At 39.1% G+C, this 22,088-nt stretch overlaps 2 protein-coding genes across 2 annotated transcripts in view; one reads left to right on the top strand and one right to left on the bottom strand.

The window, feature by feature from the left end:
* Positions 1-1,380: 1,380 nt before the first annotated feature.
* BTF3 (basic transcription factor 3) lies at positions 1,381-8,451 on the bottom strand. Its single transcript, XM_006899030.1, has 6 exons — positions 8,194-8,451; positions 7,784-7,852; positions 4,982-5,095; positions 4,420-4,621; positions 2,602-2,658; positions 1,381-1,650 (listed from the first exon to the last, which is right to left on the bottom strand). Exons 1-6 carry the CDS (start codon positions 8,323-8,325, stop codon positions 1,604-1,606), a joined length of 621 nt encoding a protein of 206 aa, XP_006899092.1. The 5' UTR covers positions 8,326-8,451; the 3' UTR covers positions 1,381-1,603.
* Positions 8,452-10,517: 2,066 nt separating this feature from the next.
* Positions 10,518-22,088, top strand: part of LOC102845392 (H/ACA ribonucleoprotein complex subunit 3-like) — a 21,550-nt gene continuing 9,979 nt past the window's right edge. Inside the window, exon 1 of the mRNA XM_006899040.1 lies at positions 10,518-10,703. Coding sequence (XP_006899102.1) covers positions 10,518-10,703 — 186 coding nt within the window. The remainder of the gene's footprint in view (positions 10,704-22,088) is intronic.

The following is a 22,088-nucleotide window of genomic DNA, read 5'->3' as shown; positions in this document are numbered from 1 at the left end:
GGAGGCTATTCCTTGGAAGAAATCATGGGGGCGGGGGGGGCAGTGAAGGAGAGGAAGATCTCAACGAGGTGGACAGTGACTGCAGCAACAGGCGTCAGTGTCAGAGACTGTGAGGATGGCACAGGATAGGATTCAGATCTGCTCTCCACACAGGGTGGCCGAGTTGGACTTGACTCCACAGTAGCTAACATAGCTGTTTCAAAAAAGTCAACTCACTCTGACTCACAGGAACCTCCTACAGCATTTCCAAGGCTTTAAGTCTTTCTCCAATGAATCTTAAGCTTTGGAAACAGTTTTTTCGTCATTAACAACCCTTGCAAGCTGATGTAGAATTTTAAAACCTGTCTTAATTGTTCCAAGCAAGAATCAAGACAATTTTCCTCCTTCGGTTTTGCTATAGATATAAATATTTCAACTGTCATTCATACATCTTCTGAAGTTGCAGCCATTTCAAGGAGCCGCATTCCGTGGGAGAAAAATAGGCAGCCAACTCCCATGTGATTTACTGGCTCTGAAAAACTGGTGGAGGGTCAGCTCTGACTCAATGGCACACAACAGTTGCTGTCTTGTTATGCAGTCAAGTCAGAAATGTCTCATTGCTGACCTTCCAGTGGACTGTCAGAAACCTAATCAATCACAAGAGAAATTGCTCATTTTCCTATGGACCAGCTAGTAGACTGACTTAAAACAGCTTGCCTTTAGGATTTCAGCGCAGCCTCTTACTAAGCCACCATACCTCCCTCCCTAGCCTAAACACAGTATGAAGAATAGTAGCGTGAAAAAGTGTATACCAACTTGGCAAGCAAGCCAGCAAAAAAATAAAATTAAATTTGGCTTCTAACCTGAAGGTCAGTGGTTTGAAACTTGTTCTGTGGTAAGATGTGGCAGTCTCCTTCTACAGATTACGGCCTTGGAAACCCTAAAAGCATATCTCCCTGCCTTAAAGGGTTGCTATGCGTCAGAATCAACTCAGCAATTACAGTTTTTAAAGTCACTGTTTCATAAATTGAAAGCCAATAATAAAACCAAGTGAGAAACTATATTTAAGGTAATAGACGTGTGAAGTTTTAAAGCACTCCTTATAATAGAGAATATAAAATCTTATACACCTAACACTAAGGGATATTCTCTTAATTATACCCACTACAAACCATGGAAGCCCCAAGTTGAAGAAAAAGCAGTAATAAAAAACATACCACCTTTGTTACATTAAGCTATTCTAAATCTTTAATCAAATTCCATCATTGGCCATTATTACATGACAAAATTAGCTTTCTATAAATTATTTTGCTTTTTGTGTACAAATCATCATTATTGAAGTAATAGTAATAAAAAGCAAATACTAGGCAAAGACCTTTATTAACCTTTGTTTCAAATTTTATTCCCAGGCTTCTTCAGCTTATTTAGCTGCAAAGAATGAATTACACTTAAGCAGAAACTGAAAAGAGCTGCAATGTCCAAAAGGCTTGTTTGGCTTCAAAATATGAGAGATCTAGATTTTATCAGATCCATAAACAAAACAATTTTAAAAAGCAGTCATAATATAAAATAGCAGCTCAAAGTAACTTCATCATGTTTTATCTTCTTCAAAAGTTGACTCAAATCAGTTGGCCTCATTCTTTGAAGCCTCATCAAAATTCTCCACAAGATCTAGAAAAGAAAATTGAAAAACACAGGAAAAAGTCAAATCTACAAATCAGAATATAAACTTAACAAAACATTTGGCCAAGTGAAATAAGTATCTATTTGGCCATTCTGAAACTTTAGAAAAGCCTGCAATGTGCCAACAATGTAAACACAGGGCTCAAGAAACACACTTTGTTCTCTACTTCACGAATGAAAAATAAACATAACACTGATTAATAGGACAAAATACAATTAAACTTTTGACATTTCTCTGGATTCCTAAAGCTCTCTATCTGTGCACAGTAGCAGTACTTCTAACCTGGGTAATTGTTTCTACTTCTACCTAGTATTACTTACTAGGCAACAAAATAAATTATCCAGAAACAGTTAAGTAAATGCCTTTTGACTCTAATGCAGATTTTACAGTAGTTATATTTCAAGAACAATTTCTCCATGCCTTCTCACAGATTTCTGGATTCCAAAGTTGGGGAAAAAAGCATCACATGTGAAATGCAAATAGCTACTGTACTTAGGCCAAATTTACTCATAGTTTAGTAAGTTAGTACACAGTTAAATTAGTTTTACCACACTGGAATCTCAAGGGAAAATAAAGTCTACAATTCTAACTAGTAGCAACAACACTACATTAATTTCTCCTAGGGCATTCTAGTGTATAACTAATAGTGGCATAAACATCTCTAGAGAGCTGCACTGCCAGCCAAAGGCATGACTCTCTGGTGGTTTGAATACACCAGCCAACTGCTGCTTAGAAGATGGACAATCTCCTCTACGATCAGAAACCCAATGAAGGGTCAACTGTGAGTCAGTTCTGACTCAAAAGGAATGAGAGGATGAGAAGGGTGGGGATGAGTTTCATGGGCACCAACCACTCCTTAGCCCCAGGTAGGAGGGATAATGTTTTCTTAAATGTACAAAGATTCTTTATCCTCAATTGTTATGTCGGAAGATTCTTACCTGGAACTTCATCATCATCATCTTCTCCAGTAGCAAGTGGTGCTTTTCCATCCACAGCTATGAAAGAGAAAGGTAAATGTTATTCACATATTTATGTGTAAGTCTTCAATAAACCTTAACTCAAAAGTAGTTAAAAGTCAAGTATTTGCTACAACTATACTCTGGTGGCCTAATGGCAAGAAGCTGTGCTTCAATCACCAAGGCAGAGAGTCTGAGTCCACCAATGCTGCATGGGAGAAGGATGGGCAATCCCCTTCTGTGCAAGTAAATACCTCTAAAAACCTGTCAGAGGGTCAGCTATGGGTCAGTTCTGACTTGATGGTACACAACAATATATTCATGGTAACAATGACTTCTGGAATATTCTGATGTCTGCCATCAAGTTGCAATCAACTCATGGCTGACTCTGATGGGGGCTGTAAATCTCAAAGTTATCTTCATGAGAAGAGAATGCCTGCCCAGTTTTCTCCCACACAGTAGCTGATGGCTTTAAACAGATGGCCACTGGGCTTGCTGTATTATCTACCAGGCTGTCAGTGCTCCCTGGAGAAAACAAAAACAGATGAAAAACCAAATTCCACATTTAACTTTTAATCCCTTTGAGCTTTAAGAGACCCCTGAGGTAAAAAGGAAGCAACCAAAAGTTTAGGGTACAGGTAAACTTAATACACCAAATTATGATTAAGGTATGCTTTGGAAGATGAAGACAAGGTTTTCTCAAATTCTGTTGGCTTTGTGTACCACTGTAGGCCATGCATGACGTAAATAAAATGGTTACAAAATTTAAAGCACCTTTGGTCTACTTTTCTTATAAGCAAACTACACTCTGGAATCACTGAGTCCCCATATGGATTCCAGAGGAATAGATCAAAAGCTTACTTTGACTTTAGTCGTAAAAGCAAACACATTCTACAATCTCTTAAGCCTTACAATATGAGAAACACACACACTTTTGAAGCAGTGAGTCATCACCTAGAAAAACCTGACTGACTAAATTATAAGCCATATAATTAGGCAGACTTGCCTCTGCATTCCTCTTAGAAGTTTAACTAGAAGATCTGACCATAAAGTTTCTTCCACACTGATTTACTTGTTTAACTCATCATTTTCTGCTCTGAATAAAATTTCTACCACATAAAATCAAACAAAACTCAAACTCAGGACACTTCCACAAAGATTATAAATACCAGTGTACATAGACAACTGAAGAAATTTCTTAACTAAGTGTTAAATATTCTTAGAAATCCAGTCACATATCCCTTGCCTCTTTCTTGCTGTTAGATGCAACTGAATCAGTTCTAATTCATGGCAATCCCATGTGTAAAGTGGTGTTTCAAGGCTGAGATCATTAGCAAGAAGATCAGGCCTGTTTTCCGAGGTACCTTTCAGGAGTTCAAACTGCCAACTTTCAACTCATCATCATTTCAGTTAGTAAAGGAGTATGTAACAGTTTGTGCCACCCTTGAACTTAATACTAATGCTCACTTTAAGTCAATTATACATACAAGTAATTAACAAAAAAAGGGGAACTAAAGTCTGACATTTTATTCTTTCCCAGATAATGAAAATAAAATAATTTTTTAAAAGTCTCTGATCCAAAAAAGCTAGTAGAAAGCAGACAGTCCACTGAATCAAATAACCACCAGGTCAAAGCATACTAAGTTATTGAACACATTTAAAATTGATTTAATAGCGAATATTTTTTATAAGAAAGACTGCATTTTCAAACTTAAAAGTTATTTAATACCCATAGTGCACCCTCAATTTGCAGAAATCTAAGTAATTAAACCCCGGCAAAGTCACTAGTGAAGAGCTCACATTGTTTGGGCAGGGCTTCAGCCAGTCTTCTTAAACTACTCAGGCTATCTGCGCCAAGCTGGTTTAAGATGCTGGGTAACATTTCTGTCAACTGCTTTGTCTCAGCATGGCCGGTAATGGTGAAAGTGTTCGCTGCCAGAGATGCCTGAACTTTAGGATTATTAAAGTGGATCACCGTTCCTTGATTTGTAAACATATTCACCTGTAAAAAGAGCAATTAAAAAAATTAACATTTACTAAATTCCTTTTAAAATCAGACAGGTTTTATCAAACATGAAATTTAGCTAATGAATGTAGTATTTTACTATGAAGCACATTTATAACATCAGAGAAAGAAATGTGGCTGGTGAAATTTTACCTGGAGTGGAAAATGTATTTTCTGATGCTTTCACAGTTAGCAAGCTCCCTGACATGCCTTAGGAACTTTTAAGTTTAGAATGATATGAAATTCTCTGCTGGAAGCAGAGTTTTTTAAAAAAACATCACTTAATGCATGGACACTAAATTTTGTTCATCCAAATCTTGTTTTATGAAGAAGTAAAATTCAAAATTCAAAACTTACCTCTTCAATACCAGAGATATTGTTTACCCCTAATTTCTTTAAGGAGAACTGAAGTTTTTTGTCATCTGCTGTAGCTGTTCTATGAACCACCTTCTTCTTTCTGCGTGCAGTTCCCTTAATGGAGACAGACAATACATTTATATCTTTACAAAATGTATTTTAAAATGAACATGGCTTTTCAAACTTCTTAAGCACCATATATAACAATTATTAATCATCTCTGAATAGTAATTCAAGAAACAGCCAAACTATTATGCACAGGGAAGGCAGTGCATGAACCACCAAGGAAGTCTGAATATACACTTTTACATCAAACAAGAGTTTAACAGTAAGGTCTTAAATTAGCTGAAAGGCCTCCACAATTCCCTCAGTACCAATAATGCCAAAGACACTCATCTCTGTCCCAGCATCACTGCTACAAAGACTCCTAAGTCAACACAAGCCCTCTTGTTCAAAGGTCAATCACCATCTTATATTAGCCTTTTCCAACCACCTAATGCAAAATAGCAACTCATTATCACTGTTTCATTTTCTTCATAACATTTACCACTGTTAAGATATTTTGTTGTCTGTGCCCCCTCATGACAATCTAAATTCTTTGAAGGTTCCCATTCTATTTATTGCTCCAAAGTCAATTATCTAGAATACTATCTAGTTCACTGACAGTATTCAGTGTCACTGTAAACGAATAAAGGGCAGCTGTGGCCTCTTCCCTCACATGGTAATTCTCTAATCTCTTTGAAAAGCTATCTTATATTAAAAACTAGGCAAAAATTACTATATTCCTATTAAACTGTTCGATAACTCTCTCATGGACTTTCTCACATAGATCAATCCCTTTTACATGGCAACCACTACATACCTACCTCTTCAGCTTACTGTCTCCCAATGCCCAGCTGATTACTATTCTTCCTTTAAAATCCTGCTCAAGCCATTACCATTTCATTGATGCAGTCTCTAACTACCTCCTCCGTATCAATTTACTCCATTATTGTATTTGAAAAAGCCTCTAACACATCACATATATCATACTGTGAAAAAAAAAGGTAAAAATTATATCTATCTTCTGTACTAGGCTTAAAGCCCAAACCAAAGATCTTAAAACTCCTTAAATTTTAAAAAGAAAAATCACCCTTAAGTGTTCGGGTAGCACCTTGGTCTAGAAAGTTCCCTCCAAAAGATTCTAAGAATTGTTACCATCAGTGTTCTGATCAAGGACTGAATTAAAGGGTCTATACCATTTACCACCAAAGTCTGTCATCTTTAAAGTTTTCTCTAAAGACAGGCTCCTTAATTTCATGCCCTAGGTTTCTTAAAGGTATAGAAAATGTTCCTATAGACTCTTGACTATACAAATGCTCTTAGTATATATAATTAAGCATTAGGATTCAGTTTATTTCTGAATTATCTTAAAGTATTTCCTTTACCCTCCAATGAGGTCTTTAAAAGTCCAAGGCTAATAAGATAACAGAAAGGCTGCACATAAGATTTTTGTTTATGGGGGAAAAAAAATGAAAAGATTATTGTTTATAGTATTAGTATTCAACAGAGTAACAGTTTAAAACAATTTAAGAATGTTCAAACACTGAGACACAAAGAATGACATTTTCTGGCACCTGTATGCCATACCCAGCTTATAATTGCTAAAATGGACAAGAAACGCCTACTGTTGTAAATGTGTATGTGTGAATCTCAAAGATTATTAACATCATAAAAAAGAGGGGTTTAGAATAAAATCCTAACAAAGTCTAATAGCTTTAACAGATCCATGTTTTACTATTTAAGTCTAAGTGAAACTTTTGACCATTATATTTACTTGAAGGTAAACATTTAAAATTGAGAAAAACGAATATGGAATAAACGTGTCCTATGAAAGCTTTAAAAGTTTTGCCAAGTAATGACATGCTTTGTTCCAACAAGCTACCACACCTTGTAAATACCAGAAATGTGCTAACACAATATAAAATACAGCCAGAGTGAACTTCCATTTAAGTTACTTAGAGAACACTAAATATCCATAAAAGAACCCTCTTGAAGATGATCAATAGCTTCATTTTCTCAGTTTTAGCAAAATTACATGGCTAAGAATGGATAGACTTATTTTCAAATCTATATGCCCAGATTTTATACTCCAAAGTGCACTCATTATTTTCAAATATCCTAGAAAATATACAATTAACCTGGACTGTGTAAGGCTCAAACGCCAATGTTCCTAACAGCAATTATAGGGAATCTTAAACTCTAAGATTTGTCTACCTGGAAGGAAATGAAACTTAACAAGTTCAAAGTTGATGTCATAACGTTAAAATATATACAGTGAAACTCTGAGGACCCAAAATCAACGGGGACTGCCTTGTTTTTCCGGGTCTCACAAGTCTTCCACCTTTCACAGGGTGCACCGTCTGACCACTTTTCTATCAGCCATTTTAGTGAAAACGATTTCGTAGACAGATAAAAAAAGTCAACTTATGCAGTTTAAAGACAAACCCAAGCCAAGGGTATGCTCAAATTGATAATCCAACTCAAACACTTAGTACTAATTATCTTACACTTGTGTAACACTGAAAACGCAAATACAGTTACATAAAAACAATGTTTTCCGTTTAAGTATTCTTTTAACTCGACTTACTTGCTCTTTGCTCTTAAAATATATAATAATCTGCAGGTCTCAGCGAGACATCCTATTGTATAACCTGTATGTGTGAATTACCCTTGATGGGAAACTCATTTAAAAAAAAAACCTTTAAAAAAAAAAATACACCCTCAACACAACACCACTCCAGCAAAGACATGAAAACTTACTTTTCCACCAATGCGCACTTGTGCCTGCAGTTTGGCAAGTTTCTCCTGATTCATGATCGTTTCTTTCATCTAGAAAAACAGGAAACCCTCAGCGAGGAATGATCTCGCTCACTCTAGCTTTCCAGGCTCATCATTTCCCCAAGACACCAGCAGGGGAGTCAAGGTCCTACACAGGCCGAGGCCTGGATCCCCAAACCCACCCCGCAAAGCTCCCAGGGGTCAGTCTGGAGCGACAGAACCGCCACCACCGCCACCTTCCCTGCCCCTCCCCAAGAGCGCCCCGGTCCTAGCAGGCCGGGAAGAAGGGTCGACCCCAAGCCTGGCGAGCACCCCCCCGCCCCCACCCCGGCCCGGCCTCGGCCTAGCCAGGGCCCGCCCGGCCCAGCCACTCTCAGCAAGCCTCGTGGTACCTGAGGCTCCTGTCCTCGGCTTCCGCCGCGAGGTGGAGGAAGAGACGGCGTCGCCTCGACCCCAGGGCAGGCGCCCCTGGCTCGACCTCGCCCGCGAGAGTCAGGCTGAGTGGGTGCGCCTGTCCGTCGCATCGCCTTCCTCTCCTCTGCCCTGTCCCTCCCTGTCTCTCGCTCCTTCCGGGAAGTTCCCGCCCCCGCTCCCGTCCTCCTCCCACGCCGGCGTCCAGAACCTTTTTGTACCTTGTCAGAGAGGAAATGGGGCCGCGCGGGGGACTAGGGCTGGCACTCAGGGGGTCTTTTGGCAGACCAGCTGAGATAGGTTGCACACGAGGGGACGCAAGATGGCAGCTAGAGAGAGACCGGAAGCGACCCAACGGCACTTCCTCCTAAAAGTCAGGAAACAGACTTTGCCGCGAGCTCGGCGCCTCAGTGCGCACGCGCGGCCCTGCCCCCCCAGCATTGTGACGGCGGCCATGGCCGGTTCCTCCTCGTGGTTCAAAGACTGGAGTCCCTGTACGGGCGCTTGAACACCCCTGGTCAAGGCTAGAGTTGATCAGAAACATCCTTTGCACAGTTAAAAGTTTCGTAAATCGACCCCGTCTCCCTCGAACGCTGATCAAGGACTTATTTTCCTTCTGAAGTCCCTGTTCATGTTTCTGGGAGGTCGCCTAGGCGCCGGCTGGGTGTTCACCTTTTAGCAGTAGTTCCTCTGACTTGATGGATCTATCCCAAAAGATTTAAAAAAAAAAGCCCATGAAGATAATTATGCTTTTCCAGAGTAGGTGGTTTGGTGGCTTTTGAAACTGGTTCAAAATTTAGGAGAATATTTTTTTAATCTCAAATGCATTCCTGAGTCCTACACCACACATACACAAAAAGCGATTCATTAGAGCTTAGTGTAGGACCTGGTGCTCTGCTGCGCTTTTGGGAAGGGGTGGCGCAGCAAACTCGAATGGTGGTTCGAATCCACCAGCAGCTCCGCGAGAGACAGATGCGCTTGACAGCCTCTGAAAACCCCCTGGAGGACCAGCTAGGAATGGAGGACCATAGCAACAACTATCACATCATTTTCAGATGGAAAATATGTGTGTGTGTGTGTGTGTGTGTGTGTGTGTGTGTGTGTGCGCGCGCGCGCGCGCGCGCACGCGTGCAAGACCTGTTAATGCACATTTCAACAAATTTAATAGGTAACTGACCACATTAAATCAATCTGTGAGATCACTTTCTCTCTTTTGCTTTAACAGGGTAAAAAAAGGTGACTCCTTGATAACGGGTTTTTTTCCTAGCATAATACCTGGTATGTATATGTGAAATTGCCATCACTGGACCCTTTCTCATCTGCAAAAACAGCAGTTTCAAACAATCTACTTAATACGTTGTTGTTATGAGCCCTCGCGTCACCTGCACCCCTACATACAACAGCCCTGAAACCAGCTCTATCCTGTGCCAACTTTACTGTCTCTGACACCCCTACCCTCATTACCCCAGTCACTGAATCCATCTCATCAATGATCTCCCTCTCTTCCTCCATCCCTTCACCCTTCCAAGCATGATGTCCCTCTTCAAGGACCCAAGGAGCAGCCTAGTTTCACCCTCTCCAGGATGAACATGTTCGTTCTCCTGGAAGTCCATGTTATATTCAACACTCTTCTCCAGCACCACAACTCAAAGGTATCAATTCATTTGCTATCATCCCTAGCCATTGTTCAGCTCTTTGGTGCATAGCAAGTAATTGTGAACACTATGGCATTTATCAGGCGCACCTTAGTCTCCACACTCACATTGTTGTTTTTCAGTACTCTGGAGAGGTCCCTGATAGCCGACTTTCCCAATGCAATTCGTCTTTTGATGTCTTGGCTGCTGTGTAGGTGTTCCATCCTTGATAGTGTTTTGGCGTGAATAGTGACTCACGATTGAGCGCAAAGAAAGACTTGTACCCAGAATGGCTTGAGAGTCTAGCTTTCTGTGTCAGATAAATTTTGCTAAACCTGTGCATAAACTTTAAGACAATCTAACAGAAAAAGTCTGCCAATAGTAAATGTGGAGGTTCCCTTCAAAAGACAACCTCAACACCGTTTTGCTGATCTTATCAGTGCTTTGTGTAATCAAAAGTTTAGCTAGAAAGAGTGCAATTTATGCAACAATAAACCTTGTATAGATTCCAATTAAGATTGATCATTTGGGGGGGTTCCCCCAGTAGTTTTCACATGTAAATCATGTTAAAACTGTGATATCACATTAAGATCACATTAAGATAACTTTAATGAAGGGATGGAGTGGGAACTCCTGGAGAAGTAGTTGGAATCTCTGGCAGGAGTGTGGCGATGTTTCTCCAGTATTATCTCAACAAAGAGGGAGAACCGGTCTATAAGATGAAGAAGTTCAACCCTTTGGGACAAAAGACCTGTTCAGCTCATCCTGAGCGATTCTCCCCGGATGATAAGTACTCGAGACACCGAATCACCATCAAGAAAGGTTTCAAGGTGCTCATGACCCAGCAGCCGCATCAGGCCCTCTGAGGCCCCTCATAGTTCACGTCTTGTCTGCCACCTGCTGCCCCTCAGAGGCTTCCCATCATCAAGTGTGCAGCCTGGGAGCCGGGAAGCCCTGGTTCCCACCCCTGTGTCTTTCTGGAGTCCATCCTCGATCATGTTTGGGGGAGGGAATCATGGTTGCATCTCCTTGAATGGGAGTATGTTTACCTACAGTGAATTTCACTGTCAGATTATTAAAGACAAAGTGACTTGAAATGGGGGGGGGGAAGGAGATAACTAATGAAAGCAGCTGTATTTCTTTTATAGAACAATGTAACTTATTTTCTCAAAATGTTGGTATTATTAAATATGTTTCCTGCGGAAAAGTATGTTTGTTGAGCTAGGTTAAACAGCAACAATCCTAGAGAGCTCTTTGCAAATCCAAAGGCTACTTCTTTCAGCTGTTTGTATACATCTGCAGCTCCATTGGAGAAAGAAGGATCTTCTGCTCTCAATTGATTTATAGCCTTAAAAAGCTAATGGAGAATCAGCTGAGTGGAGTTTGACTAAGTGGCAATGAGTAACTAATGAAGGTTGAAAAATGAACATGGGAACTATTCAGAGCTATGAAAATACTACCCAATATGCAGAACTACTGCCCTTTTTGAAAAGAATGTGTATCATTGTTTCTTTAACAATCCTCACCCCTTCCTTCATGTTATACTGTGAGATCCTTTGAGTAGCCTCATAGTTTTTGAGCCTTTACAAATGAACACAAGCTTCTGTTGTTGTTGCCACCTGGTTCTCCATTTATACACGAATTTTCAGTAAATATCCCAGGTTCTTTTTTTCTTTTTCTCTTTGGTCACACTTATGCTCATTTTAAGACTTGCACCTTGTTGAAAACCACAGTAAACTTTTTATTTTTGACTAGGGATGATAGAAGAATTAATTGATGCCTTTGAGCTGTGGTGTTGGAGAAGCAGATTGAATAAATACTATGGACTGCTAAGAGAATGAACAGGTGTGGGAAGCTGAATATAAAATTTAATATTAATAATGTGGGAAGCCAAATATAAAATTTAATATTAATAATAAACCAAATGCTATGTCAGGATAGGAGGAGGCTGATACAATTTGAAATTCACCCTGTAGCACTAAGATAATCCTTAAATGTTGACAGGGGTAGGCATTAAGGCAATCCTTAAGAGTCTACATAATTCTCAGTTTGTATTTACGAATCCCTCCCTCCTGAGAGAAGCATAAGATAACCAATAGAGAAGAATTGGGCCTTATTTACAAAAGACTTCCCCATGATCCTTTGGTTTTGTTTACTACTCCCTTGTGATTTACCCTTGTTTATCTTCCTGATGATTCTCAATAAAAACCCAGAAAGGCCTAGCATAGGAGCTGCAGTTCTCCCAATTTTTAGCCCCTGCCTTCACAATTTCTGACCTGACCCCATTCCTGTGTGTCCCTGTCTCATATGACCAATTTTGGACATATTGCAAGGAGGGACCAGTCCTTGGAGAGGGATGTAATGCTTGGGAGGGTGGAGGGACAGCACGGGAGAGGAAGACCCTAAGTGAGATAGATTGATTCAGTGACTGGGGTAATGAGGTTAGGTATATCAGATATAATAAGATTGGTACAGGTTAGAGCAGGGTTTAGGGCTGTTGTTCATAGGGTCACTATGAGTTGCAAGCAACTCGAAGGAACATAACAACAACAATAACAAGAATAGGCTAATAGGTTTACTACTTAAAAGTGAGAAACTTTTTTAAAGAGTGAGGAAATTTTGAGTTTGACTCCCATCACTGTTTCAGCTTATTTTGGGTGTGGTCAGGAAGTTCTGATTTGGATATATATTTTTTTTTAAAAAAACAAATAACTGATGAGGGATTTTTGTTTGTTTTTTCTCCCCTCAAGTTGTTACTACAATGGGAAAGTCAGCTGTGAGGGACCTCTCAAGAGTACTGAAGAGCAGGCTGGAGACTAAGGTGCACCTGATCTGGGCTATAGTCTTCACAATTACATGTTATGCATCAGAGAGTTGGACAGTGAGTAGGGATGATAGAAAGAGAATTGGTGCCTTTGAGCTGTGGTGCTGGAGAAGAGTGTTGAATATACCATGGACTGCTAAGAGAACAAACAGGTTTGTTCTGGAGAAGGTGAAGCCAGAATGCTCCTTGGAGTCAAGGATTCTGAAGCTTCATCTGACTGACATACTTTGGGCATGTTGCAAGGAGGGACTGGTCCTTGGAGAGGGACATCATGTTTGGGAGAGTGAAAGGACGGTGCAGGAGAGGAAGACCTTCGATGAGATAGATCGATTCTGTGACTGGAGTGGTAGGAATGAGTGCGTTTGAGATGGCTAGGTTGGCACAGTATAGAATGGTGTTTAGGGCTCTTGTACATTGGGTCGCTATGAGTCGCAAGTGACTAGATGGCACATAACAACAACAAGTTGATACTAACTTGAAGTCGCAGCTCAGGAATGGCAGGACTAGTCTTTTCAGCAGCCTTCCCCATGTGTTGTGAAGGCTGATGGCAAACATGGATAACGCTTTCACACACATAATGACTGTGCTTTAGCAAACCTCAGAATCATTTAATCAGCACTCCAGATAGCCTCTGCCAACAGACTTGGCAGGAAAAGTGAAATCTTTTACCCTCCTTGGTTTATAGTTCATGATCTAAGCAAAGTCCAAGACTTGTTTTCATCTCTCACCTGGACTTCAGTTGACTTCAGCAAAAGCAAAATATTTACTTAATATTATCTTTATATATTTTTTTTTATGGACCATTGAATCGCCTTCCTGTCCCCAAGAGGTACTGCGAAACTGCTAGAGCCTACACATCATTTGTGGAGCTCTGGTGGTCTAGTGGCAAGAAGCTGCATTGCAATCCTGAAGGCACAGGTTCAAGGTTACCAGCCACTCTGCAAGAAAAGGATGAGAAATCTCCTGTGTGATTAACTGTCTCTAAAAACTCACCAGAGGGTCAGCTACGAGTCAGTTCTGACTATGGTTCACAACAACAACAACACACCGTTTGACTCTCAGTTTAAATGTCTCAATAAATCTTTCTTCCACACCTCTAAAATCATCAAGATAGCTATTTTTAGTTGTGGTATTTTATTAAGTGTAAAATGAGAGATTGGCCATTTTAAGTTAGTAGAAAATAGAACTAAAGGTCTAAAGACCAGCTGCCTGCTGGACTAATACAGAGTGCTCTTTGAACATTATGGCCAATAGAAATCTTATATGTATTTCTCGTTTTACTGATGAGGGCACTGAGGCTTATGAGTGTTAAAGGTATGAAAAGAAACACACACCCCCATCTTCCCTTTATCTACTAACTTATATTCATCCGAACCTCGAAATACAAGAATAAAGGCAATAGTTCATCAATACTTATATTCAATTTTCTTAATATGAGATAGGTTGATTCCCTTCCTTTCCCCCTTTGGATTTGGCATTTGTATTTCATTTGTATTTTTAAATTTTGTCCAATTTGGGGTGAGGTCTGGTGGCCTAGTGGATGAGGAATTGTGCTGCAAACCTGAAAGCGGGTAGTTTGAAGTGGGTAGTTTGAAGCGGGTAGTTCTTCTTTGGGAGAAAGATAGGTATTCTCCTCCCACATGATTTATAGCCCCTGCAAATCACAAGTAGGGTCAGCTGTGAGTCCACAAGGACTTTTCAGTTCAATGTTTCTATTTTCTAATTGAGTGTTACGTTCACTTGGTAATAGATGGGCATGTTTTCTAACTTGGGAAAATGTGACTCATCTTTACTAATTTATTCAGTTGTAGGAAAAAGGTTGAAAACAAAAAAGATTTTGTATAGGGAGTTGGTACTTAGAAAATTAAAGGACTGACTGAGTGCACAGGGCAATTTGCACAGGGTGACACCCACAGGATGAGCAGGACAGATGGAATTTGAGTGAGAACTATTATTGAAATAATTAGTTTGGTAGTCTTGGTGGGGAGCAGTGAGTCTCAACAAGGAGCAGCGAGCCTTGGCAGGGAGCAGCGAGCCTCAGTGGGGTGTAGCAAGCCACGGCGGGACCCACCTGCCAGGAGCAAGGAGGACAGTGGGAATTTGAGTCAGGTACTTAGAAGGGGATCACTGCTGATTGCTGGACCATTTGGGACCCCTTCACCTTAAGCAGGAGGGAGTGAGACAGCTGGAGCTCAACTTGGGTGGCAGACCCATTTCTCAAGGGGAAAACCAAGACTTCCCAGTTTGCCGTTCAGGTCTCCATGCATGCCCCCCAATGCGTCTGCATGCATGCTCCCCACGCCCACATGCATCTGCCTGTGTGTCCACCCTACATGCATCTGTGTGCACCTGCCCAACCTTCTCCTGGAGCAGTGACTTCAGATCAAGAAATGGCTATTGCCTCAGGCATGAAAAAATCTGCCACAGCAATGTCATGAAAGAAACAGGCTACCTTACACCTTACACAAGCCCAAAGTAAGATATCACCCCCAAAATGTGACACAGTGTCAATAGATTTCCTGAGGCCAGAAAGTGTGATGAAACTTTCTGACACAGAATATAAAAGAACAATTATTGAATATTTTCAGTGGGTGGAAGACAAACTTGGAGAATTACAGGACACTGCAAGCAAAAACCAGGAAGAGTTTGAAAAACAATCCAAAACAATGCAGATAAAACAGAGGCTTTAGAGTCTCTGGGGAAAAAAACCAACAAAAATCAAGAAACCACAATCCAAAATATGAGTTCCAATGTTTCAGATACTGTCAACATGATGGAGGGACACATGAACAGAGCTGAAGAGATGGAACATAGAAACAGTAAAAGAGAAGATAGAATTATCACCACTGACAATTGCAAGAGCAAAAAGCAGAATCAAAAAGGAAGGAAGAAGAAGAAAACCTAAGAATAATGTGGGACATCATCAAGAGAAATAACATGCACATCATCAGAATCCCAGAACAGGAAAAAGCAAGAAAAGGCTCCAAAAAAGTTGTGGAAGAATTATTAGAAAAAAACTTCCCAGGCATAATGAAGAATGAGAGAATATATACTCAAGAAGGTGAGTGAACACCATATAGAATAGAATAGAATAGACCCCAAAAGAAAAACACCAAGGCATATCATAGTCAAATTTGCCAGAACCAAAGATAAGGAGAGAATTCTGAAAGCAGTGAGGGAGATATGAAGAAGAATAACCTATAAGGGAAAGCAAATAAGATTATGTGCCAATTTCTCAGCAGAAAACGTGTGAGCAAGAAGACAGTGGAATGACATATATTGAACACTCCAATGACACAACTATCAACCAAGAATACTGTACGCAGAAAATTTGTCCATCAAATAAGGAGAGATCAAGATATTCCCAGAAAAACAGAAACTAAGGGATTTTGTAAAAACAAGACCAGCATTGCAGGAAATACTGAGAGACGTCCTTCTTACAGAGGTGCCACAGAAAGCAGGATGGACCAAAGTAACTAGCAACACCAAAAAAATTCAATAAAATGATAGCAATAAAATCTTGCCTCTCAATAATCACACTAAACGTGAATGGTTTGAATGCACTACTGAAGATAAAAAGAATAGCAGATTGCTTAAAAAAAACCAAAATCCATCAGTAAGCTCTCTACAAGAGACACACATGAAAAATGAAGATAAACAAAGAATAAAAATAAAAGGGTGGGGGAAATATATCAAACAAATAGCAACCTGAAAAAAAACAGAATAGTGATATTAATCTCTGATAAAACATATTACAATCCAAAAACCATCACAAGGGACAAGGAAGGTCATTACATAATGCTTAAAGGGTCAATAGAATAAGAGGACAAAACAATAATAAATATCTATGTACCAAATGAAAGACTCACAAAATATATAAAACAAACATTAACAAAACCAAAAAAGGAACAAGAGAACACTACTATAATAGTTGGAGACTTCAATACACCACTCTCAAGAAAAGACATATCTATCAGAAAGAAACTCAGCAAAGATACTGAAGGATTAAACCATATAGTAAACCAACTCGATCTCATAGATATTTATAGGCTACTGTACCCAATAAAAGCACAGAACACCTTCTTCTCCCATGTGCATGGAATGTTCTCCACAATAGATCACACTTTAGGTCACAAGGCAAGCATCAATAAATTAAAAAACATAGAAATAATACAAAGCGTCTTCTTAGACCACAATGCTATAAAATTAGAAATTAATAACAGGAGGATAAAGGAGAAAAAAAAACACAAATCAAACATTTGGAAGCTGAACAACACCTTGTTTGAACATGAGTGGGTACTAGAAGAAATAAAAATGAAATTAAAAAGTTTCTTGAAACAAATGACAATGAAACACCACTTACCAAAACCTCTGGGAAACAGCAAAAGCAGTAAATCAGAGGTCAATTTATAGCGATAAGTAAAGATATCAAAAGGCAGGAAATAATGGTGATTGATTCTCTAACCCAAAATCTCCAACAAGTTGAAAAAGAAAAGCAAGAAAACCTGACACCCTCTAAAAACAGAAAAAACAATTGAAACCATCAACGAAACTAGGAGTTGGTTCTTTGAAAAGTTCAACGAAAATCGACAAACCATTATCAAAATTAACAAAGGAAAAGATACAAATAATCTGAATAAAAGATGAATGGGGCAATGTCACAACAGAACCAACCAAAGTAAAAAGGCTAACATTGGAAAATTATGAAAAACTATACTCAAATAAATATGAAAACATAGAGGAAATGGACAAATACTTAGAAATTCACAACTTACCAAAACTGATGCAAACTGAAATTGAACACCTGAGCAGATCCGTTACAAAAGAAGAAATTGGAAAGGAAGTAAAACAACTTCCAGCCAAAAAAAGCCTTGGACCAGATGGTTTTACAAGTGAATTTTATCAAACTTTCAGAGAAAAACTGTCACCAGTTCTACAGAAACTATTCCAGAAAATAGAAAAAGATGGGATTCTCCCAGATTCATTCTATGAAGCATACATCATTCTTGATACCAAAGCCAAGTAAAGACACTACCAAAATATAAAACTATAAGCCAATATTACTCATTAACATAGATGCAAAAATCCTGAGTTAAATCCTGGTCAAAAGAATCCAATGATACATCAAAAACAAAACAAAACAAAACAAAAAAACAATTCACCATAACCAAGTGGGATTCAGGTATGTAAGGATGGTTCAACATAAGAATAACAATCAATGTAGTTCATCACATAAAGAACAAGAACCACATGATCCTATCAATTGATGCAGAAAAGGCCTTTGACAAAATCCAACAAGATTTTCTCATTAAAACACTCACCAAAATAAGATTAGGGGGGATTTCTCCAACATAGTAAAAAGTATATACACAAGCCTGAGAGCAAACGTTGTTCTCAATGGAAAATGATTAAAGGCATTCCCATTGAGAACAGAACTAGGCAAGGATGCCTGCCACACCAACTCCAAGGGAGTCTGTGTGACAAAATCACCCGATTGAGGCGAAAACTTCAAGGAAGTCAGCCTCTCGGAACGTGTGCTTTCTCCATGATTATTCTTGGCCTTTCTGTAATTTCTCTTCTATTGTCTCTTTGTGTTTTCTATGTGGGACAGGGGGAAAAGGCTGTGTTCTTTACACAAAGTGTTTTTACTAAAAGTTTGTTAAATGTTTCCAGGAAAGAACTAAATGGAGGTGACGACTTTAATATGCAAACATTACCTCTGGTTCTTTTAGCATTACTAAAATTCCTTCAAAGAATAAAACCAAACCCTTGCCCCCCACCATGAGAACATCAGGTGGAAGAATTGTTTATCTGTTAGGTAATGGTTGTTTGTGCAGCCCTCTATTGAGAAAGGCCCTTACAGAATTCCAAAGCCTACAAATAAACCTCTTCCATATTTTGGAAAATATGATGAATTTAATGCAAAATACCCTGATGGTTTTGTGTCTTGGGATATATTTTTCAAAAGGTTTGAAAGTGACCAAAGGAAAGATGTTATGTGAGGTATAGGTGGTAAAATAGATCATGAGACACAAGATTGGGATGATGAATTTAGGCACTATTACGACCCAAAACATCGTTTGTATGAACCTAAACCCCCTTATTAAGATAGTGATTACCCCTGGAATAATGAAAAGTGTAAAAGTGTTGTCTTTTGAATGGAAATAAATAATATTGTAAATTCAGCTAAAAATGTAAAATGTATCAGCTTAAATTTAAAATGTAACTTTTTTACTTTGTAACTTTGTAACCCAAACAAGTTGAAGAACAGGTTTAAAAAGAAAATGTTTAAGCAAAAAGCCATTGTCTACCAAGCTCTCCAATTACCAAGGAACCATGACCATAAAGAATAGCCTTTCATGCTCTCCAAGGAACCATGACCATAAAAAATAGCTATGTGCAAGAAAATAATGTAAACTTTATTCTTACTTTCGTTGTCTTTTTGGCTATTGTTAAGCCCCTAATTGTAAAAATGAGATATAAATGTGTATCATGCTAAATGCAATAAGCAGGGAAGAAGAAGAATGAGAATGACTTAGAATTAAAATCAAGATCACTTGACTGTTTGTCTTGTGTTCTTTCACCGTCCCTTCACCGAACTTCTACCCACCTTTGTGTTCCTTCTTCGAGACCCTAGACCTCAGGCTTACAAGCCCCTCCTGACTGGAGCAGCCCGTGGCAGATGCCCACTATCACCTCTCCTGTTCAATATTGTATTAGAAGTCTTGGCGATAGCAATAAGACAAGAAGGAAATCAGAGGTGTCCAAATTGGCAAGGAGGCGGTAAAATTATCTCTGTATGCACATGATATGACAGTATACTTAGAAAACCCTAAAGACTCAGAAAAAACAAAACCCTACTGCACATAGTTGACCAATTCAGTAAAGTGGCAGGATACAGGGTCAACATACAAAAATCAATTGGGTTTCTCTACAGTAACAAAAAGAATATAGAACTGGAGCTGGAAAAAAAACCCAACACCCTTCACAATAGCTAATCACAAGATTAAATACTTGGGAGTAAATTGAACCAGAAGCACAAAAGATCTATTCAAAGAAAATTACAAAACATTACTACAAGAAAACTGGAGAAATGGAAAAATATACCTTGCTTATGGATAGGAAGAATAAATATTGTGAAAATGACAATGCTACCAAAGGCAATTTACACATTCAAGGAAATCCCAATACCAATACTAATTCCATTCTTCAATGAGATGGAAAAGGCAATCTCCAATTTCATTTGAAATGGAAAGAGCCCCTGAATAAGCAAAGCATGCCTTAAAAAGAAAAACAAGGTAAGAGGCATCTCACTCCCTGATTTACACTGCCGTACTGGTCAAGACAGCATGGTACTGGTACAATGACAAACCCATAGATCAATGGAAGAGAATTGAGAACCCAGAAATCAGACCATCTGCCTATGATCAACTGATTTTTGACAAGGAGATGAAATCACTTAAGTGGGGAAATGACAGCCTTTTTAACAAATGGTGTTGGCAAAATTGGAAAACTCTCTGTAGAAAACTCAAACAAGATCTACACTTCACACTACACAGAAAAACCAACTCAAAGTGGATCAAGGACCTAGGACTAAAACCAAGGATTATAAAATTCATTAGAGAAAAGCTTGGAAGAACACTAGAAGCCCTAATCCACAATACAAATAGTCTTCCAAGCATCCTGAAAAACCAACAACCAGGAGAGATAAAGTAGATTAATGGGACCTTCTAAGAATCAAATCTCTATGCACATCCAAAAACTTCTCCACCAAGATAAAAATGGAAGCCACAGACTTGGTAAAAATATTTGGTAGTGGCATGTCTGATAAGGGACTTATATCTAGAATTTATAAAATACTTGAGCATCAAAAGATAAATGTAAACAACCCAATTGGAAAATGGGCACAGGATATGAACAGACACTTCACCAAAGAAGACATTCAGATGGTAAACAAACACATTAAGAAATGTTCAAATTTCCTAGCTCTAAGAGAGCTGCAAATCAAAAGAACTAAGAGATATCATCTCACCCCAGTAAGAACAGCAAAATTTAATAGAACGGAAAACAGCAAATGCTGTCAAGGTTGTGGAGAAACTGGAACCCTTATTCACTGTTAGTGGGAGTGCAAAATGATGCACCACTATAGAAGGCAGTATGGCACTTACTCAAAAAGTTGTGAATAGAAATACCATTTGACCCAGCAAGTCCACTTACTGGGAATATACCCTAAAGAAACCAGAACTACCACCCAAGCAGATATACACTCACCCATGTTTATTGTAGCTTTGTTCACAATGCTAAAGAGTTGGAAACAACCCAACTGCCCATCACCAAAGGAATGGATAGAGAAGCTGTGGTACATTCACACAATGGAATACTATGCTGCATTGAAAAACAAGGAACTCATGATATATTATGAAATATTACACAAAATTGGTAAACCTGGAGCATAGTATGCTGAGTGAAATATCTCAGTCACAAAGGACAAATACTGCATATTGCCACTGTTGTAAAGTGATACTGACATCGGAGTTGGGGGATACTAAGAGGGGATAAATAATGTATACTGCATTGAAACAGATGAGGGAGAGAACTGTTTAGGATGAATATACGGTTAAGTTTTATTGTCATGACAAGAGTCCAGAATGAAAGCTGCATCGTAGAGAGGACTGAGGGGTGGAGAAGACTGTTTAAAAATGAAAGAATTTTTTTAAAACTTCATAGAGTAAAGAAAACAAGAGGGAGGAGTGGGCAGGGAGGAAAGTATACAACAATGAATGAATGGAAGTCCAAAGTCCCTGTAAAGTTTCATTAAAAGAAAAAAAAATAAATAAAATTAAAGGAGCATAGATATGAGGGTCAGAAATATGTTAGGATATTCAGATTTCACTCTGGAATATACTAGTCTTTGGTCTTTTACTAAAAATTGTCCTGGGTGGGAGCCATTATGAATTAAACAGCAGAAATATGTCAGGATAATATTGCAGAACTAGACTATGGGAGGTACTACTAACAACACTGCCCCCATCAGGACGCTGGAGAATGAGGATCCCACGCTGGGATAGAATGGGAATCCCAGAACACTTGATCGTTCTAATGAGAAACCTATACTTGAACCAAGAGGCAGTCGTCAGAACAAAGCAAGGAAACACTGCATGGTTCAAAATTGGGAAAGGTGTACGCCAGGGCTGTGTCCTGCCTCCATCCATTTCAACCTCTTTGCAGAACAGTTTATCCGGGAGGCTGGGCTCTATGAGGAGAAATGTGGGGTCAAGATTGGTGTAAGATCTAGCAACAATCTGCGTTATGCAGATGATAGAACTCTGCTTGCTGAAACTGAGGAGGACCTGAAGCACTTGCTGCAGAGGGTCAAGGACTGCAGCCTCCAATATGGATTGAGGCTCAATGTCAAGAA

Source organism: Elephantulus edwardii, unplaced genomic scaffold (genome assembly GCF_000299155.1).
Source record: "Elephantulus edwardii isolate Elephantulus edwardi_28Jun2011 unplaced genomic scaffold, EleEdw1.0 scaffold00244, whole genome shotgun sequence".
NCBI classification, from domain to species: Eukaryota; Metazoa; Chordata; class Mammalia; order Macroscelidea; family Macroscelididae; genus Elephantulus; species Elephantulus edwardii.
The sequence above is the reverse complement of the archived record's forward strand: the minus strand, read 5'-3'. Positions and strand labels throughout refer to the sequence as shown.

Bases quoted from the DNA above. Each gene is read 5' to 3' on its own strand.
- BTF3 (XM_006899030.1), bottom strand. From the start codon at position 8,325: ATGCGACGGACAGGCGCACCCACTCAGCCTGACTCTCGCGGGCGAGGT. The intron at 4,622-4,981 runs GTAAGTTTTGAA...CTCTTTTTACAG, and splicing joins ATATCTCTGGTATTGAAGAG to GTGAATATGTTTACAAATCA. The intron at 1,651-2,601 runs GTAAGAATCTTC...TTTCTTTTCTAG, and splicing joins TGATGATGATGAAGTTCCAG to ATCTTGTGGAGAATTTTGAT.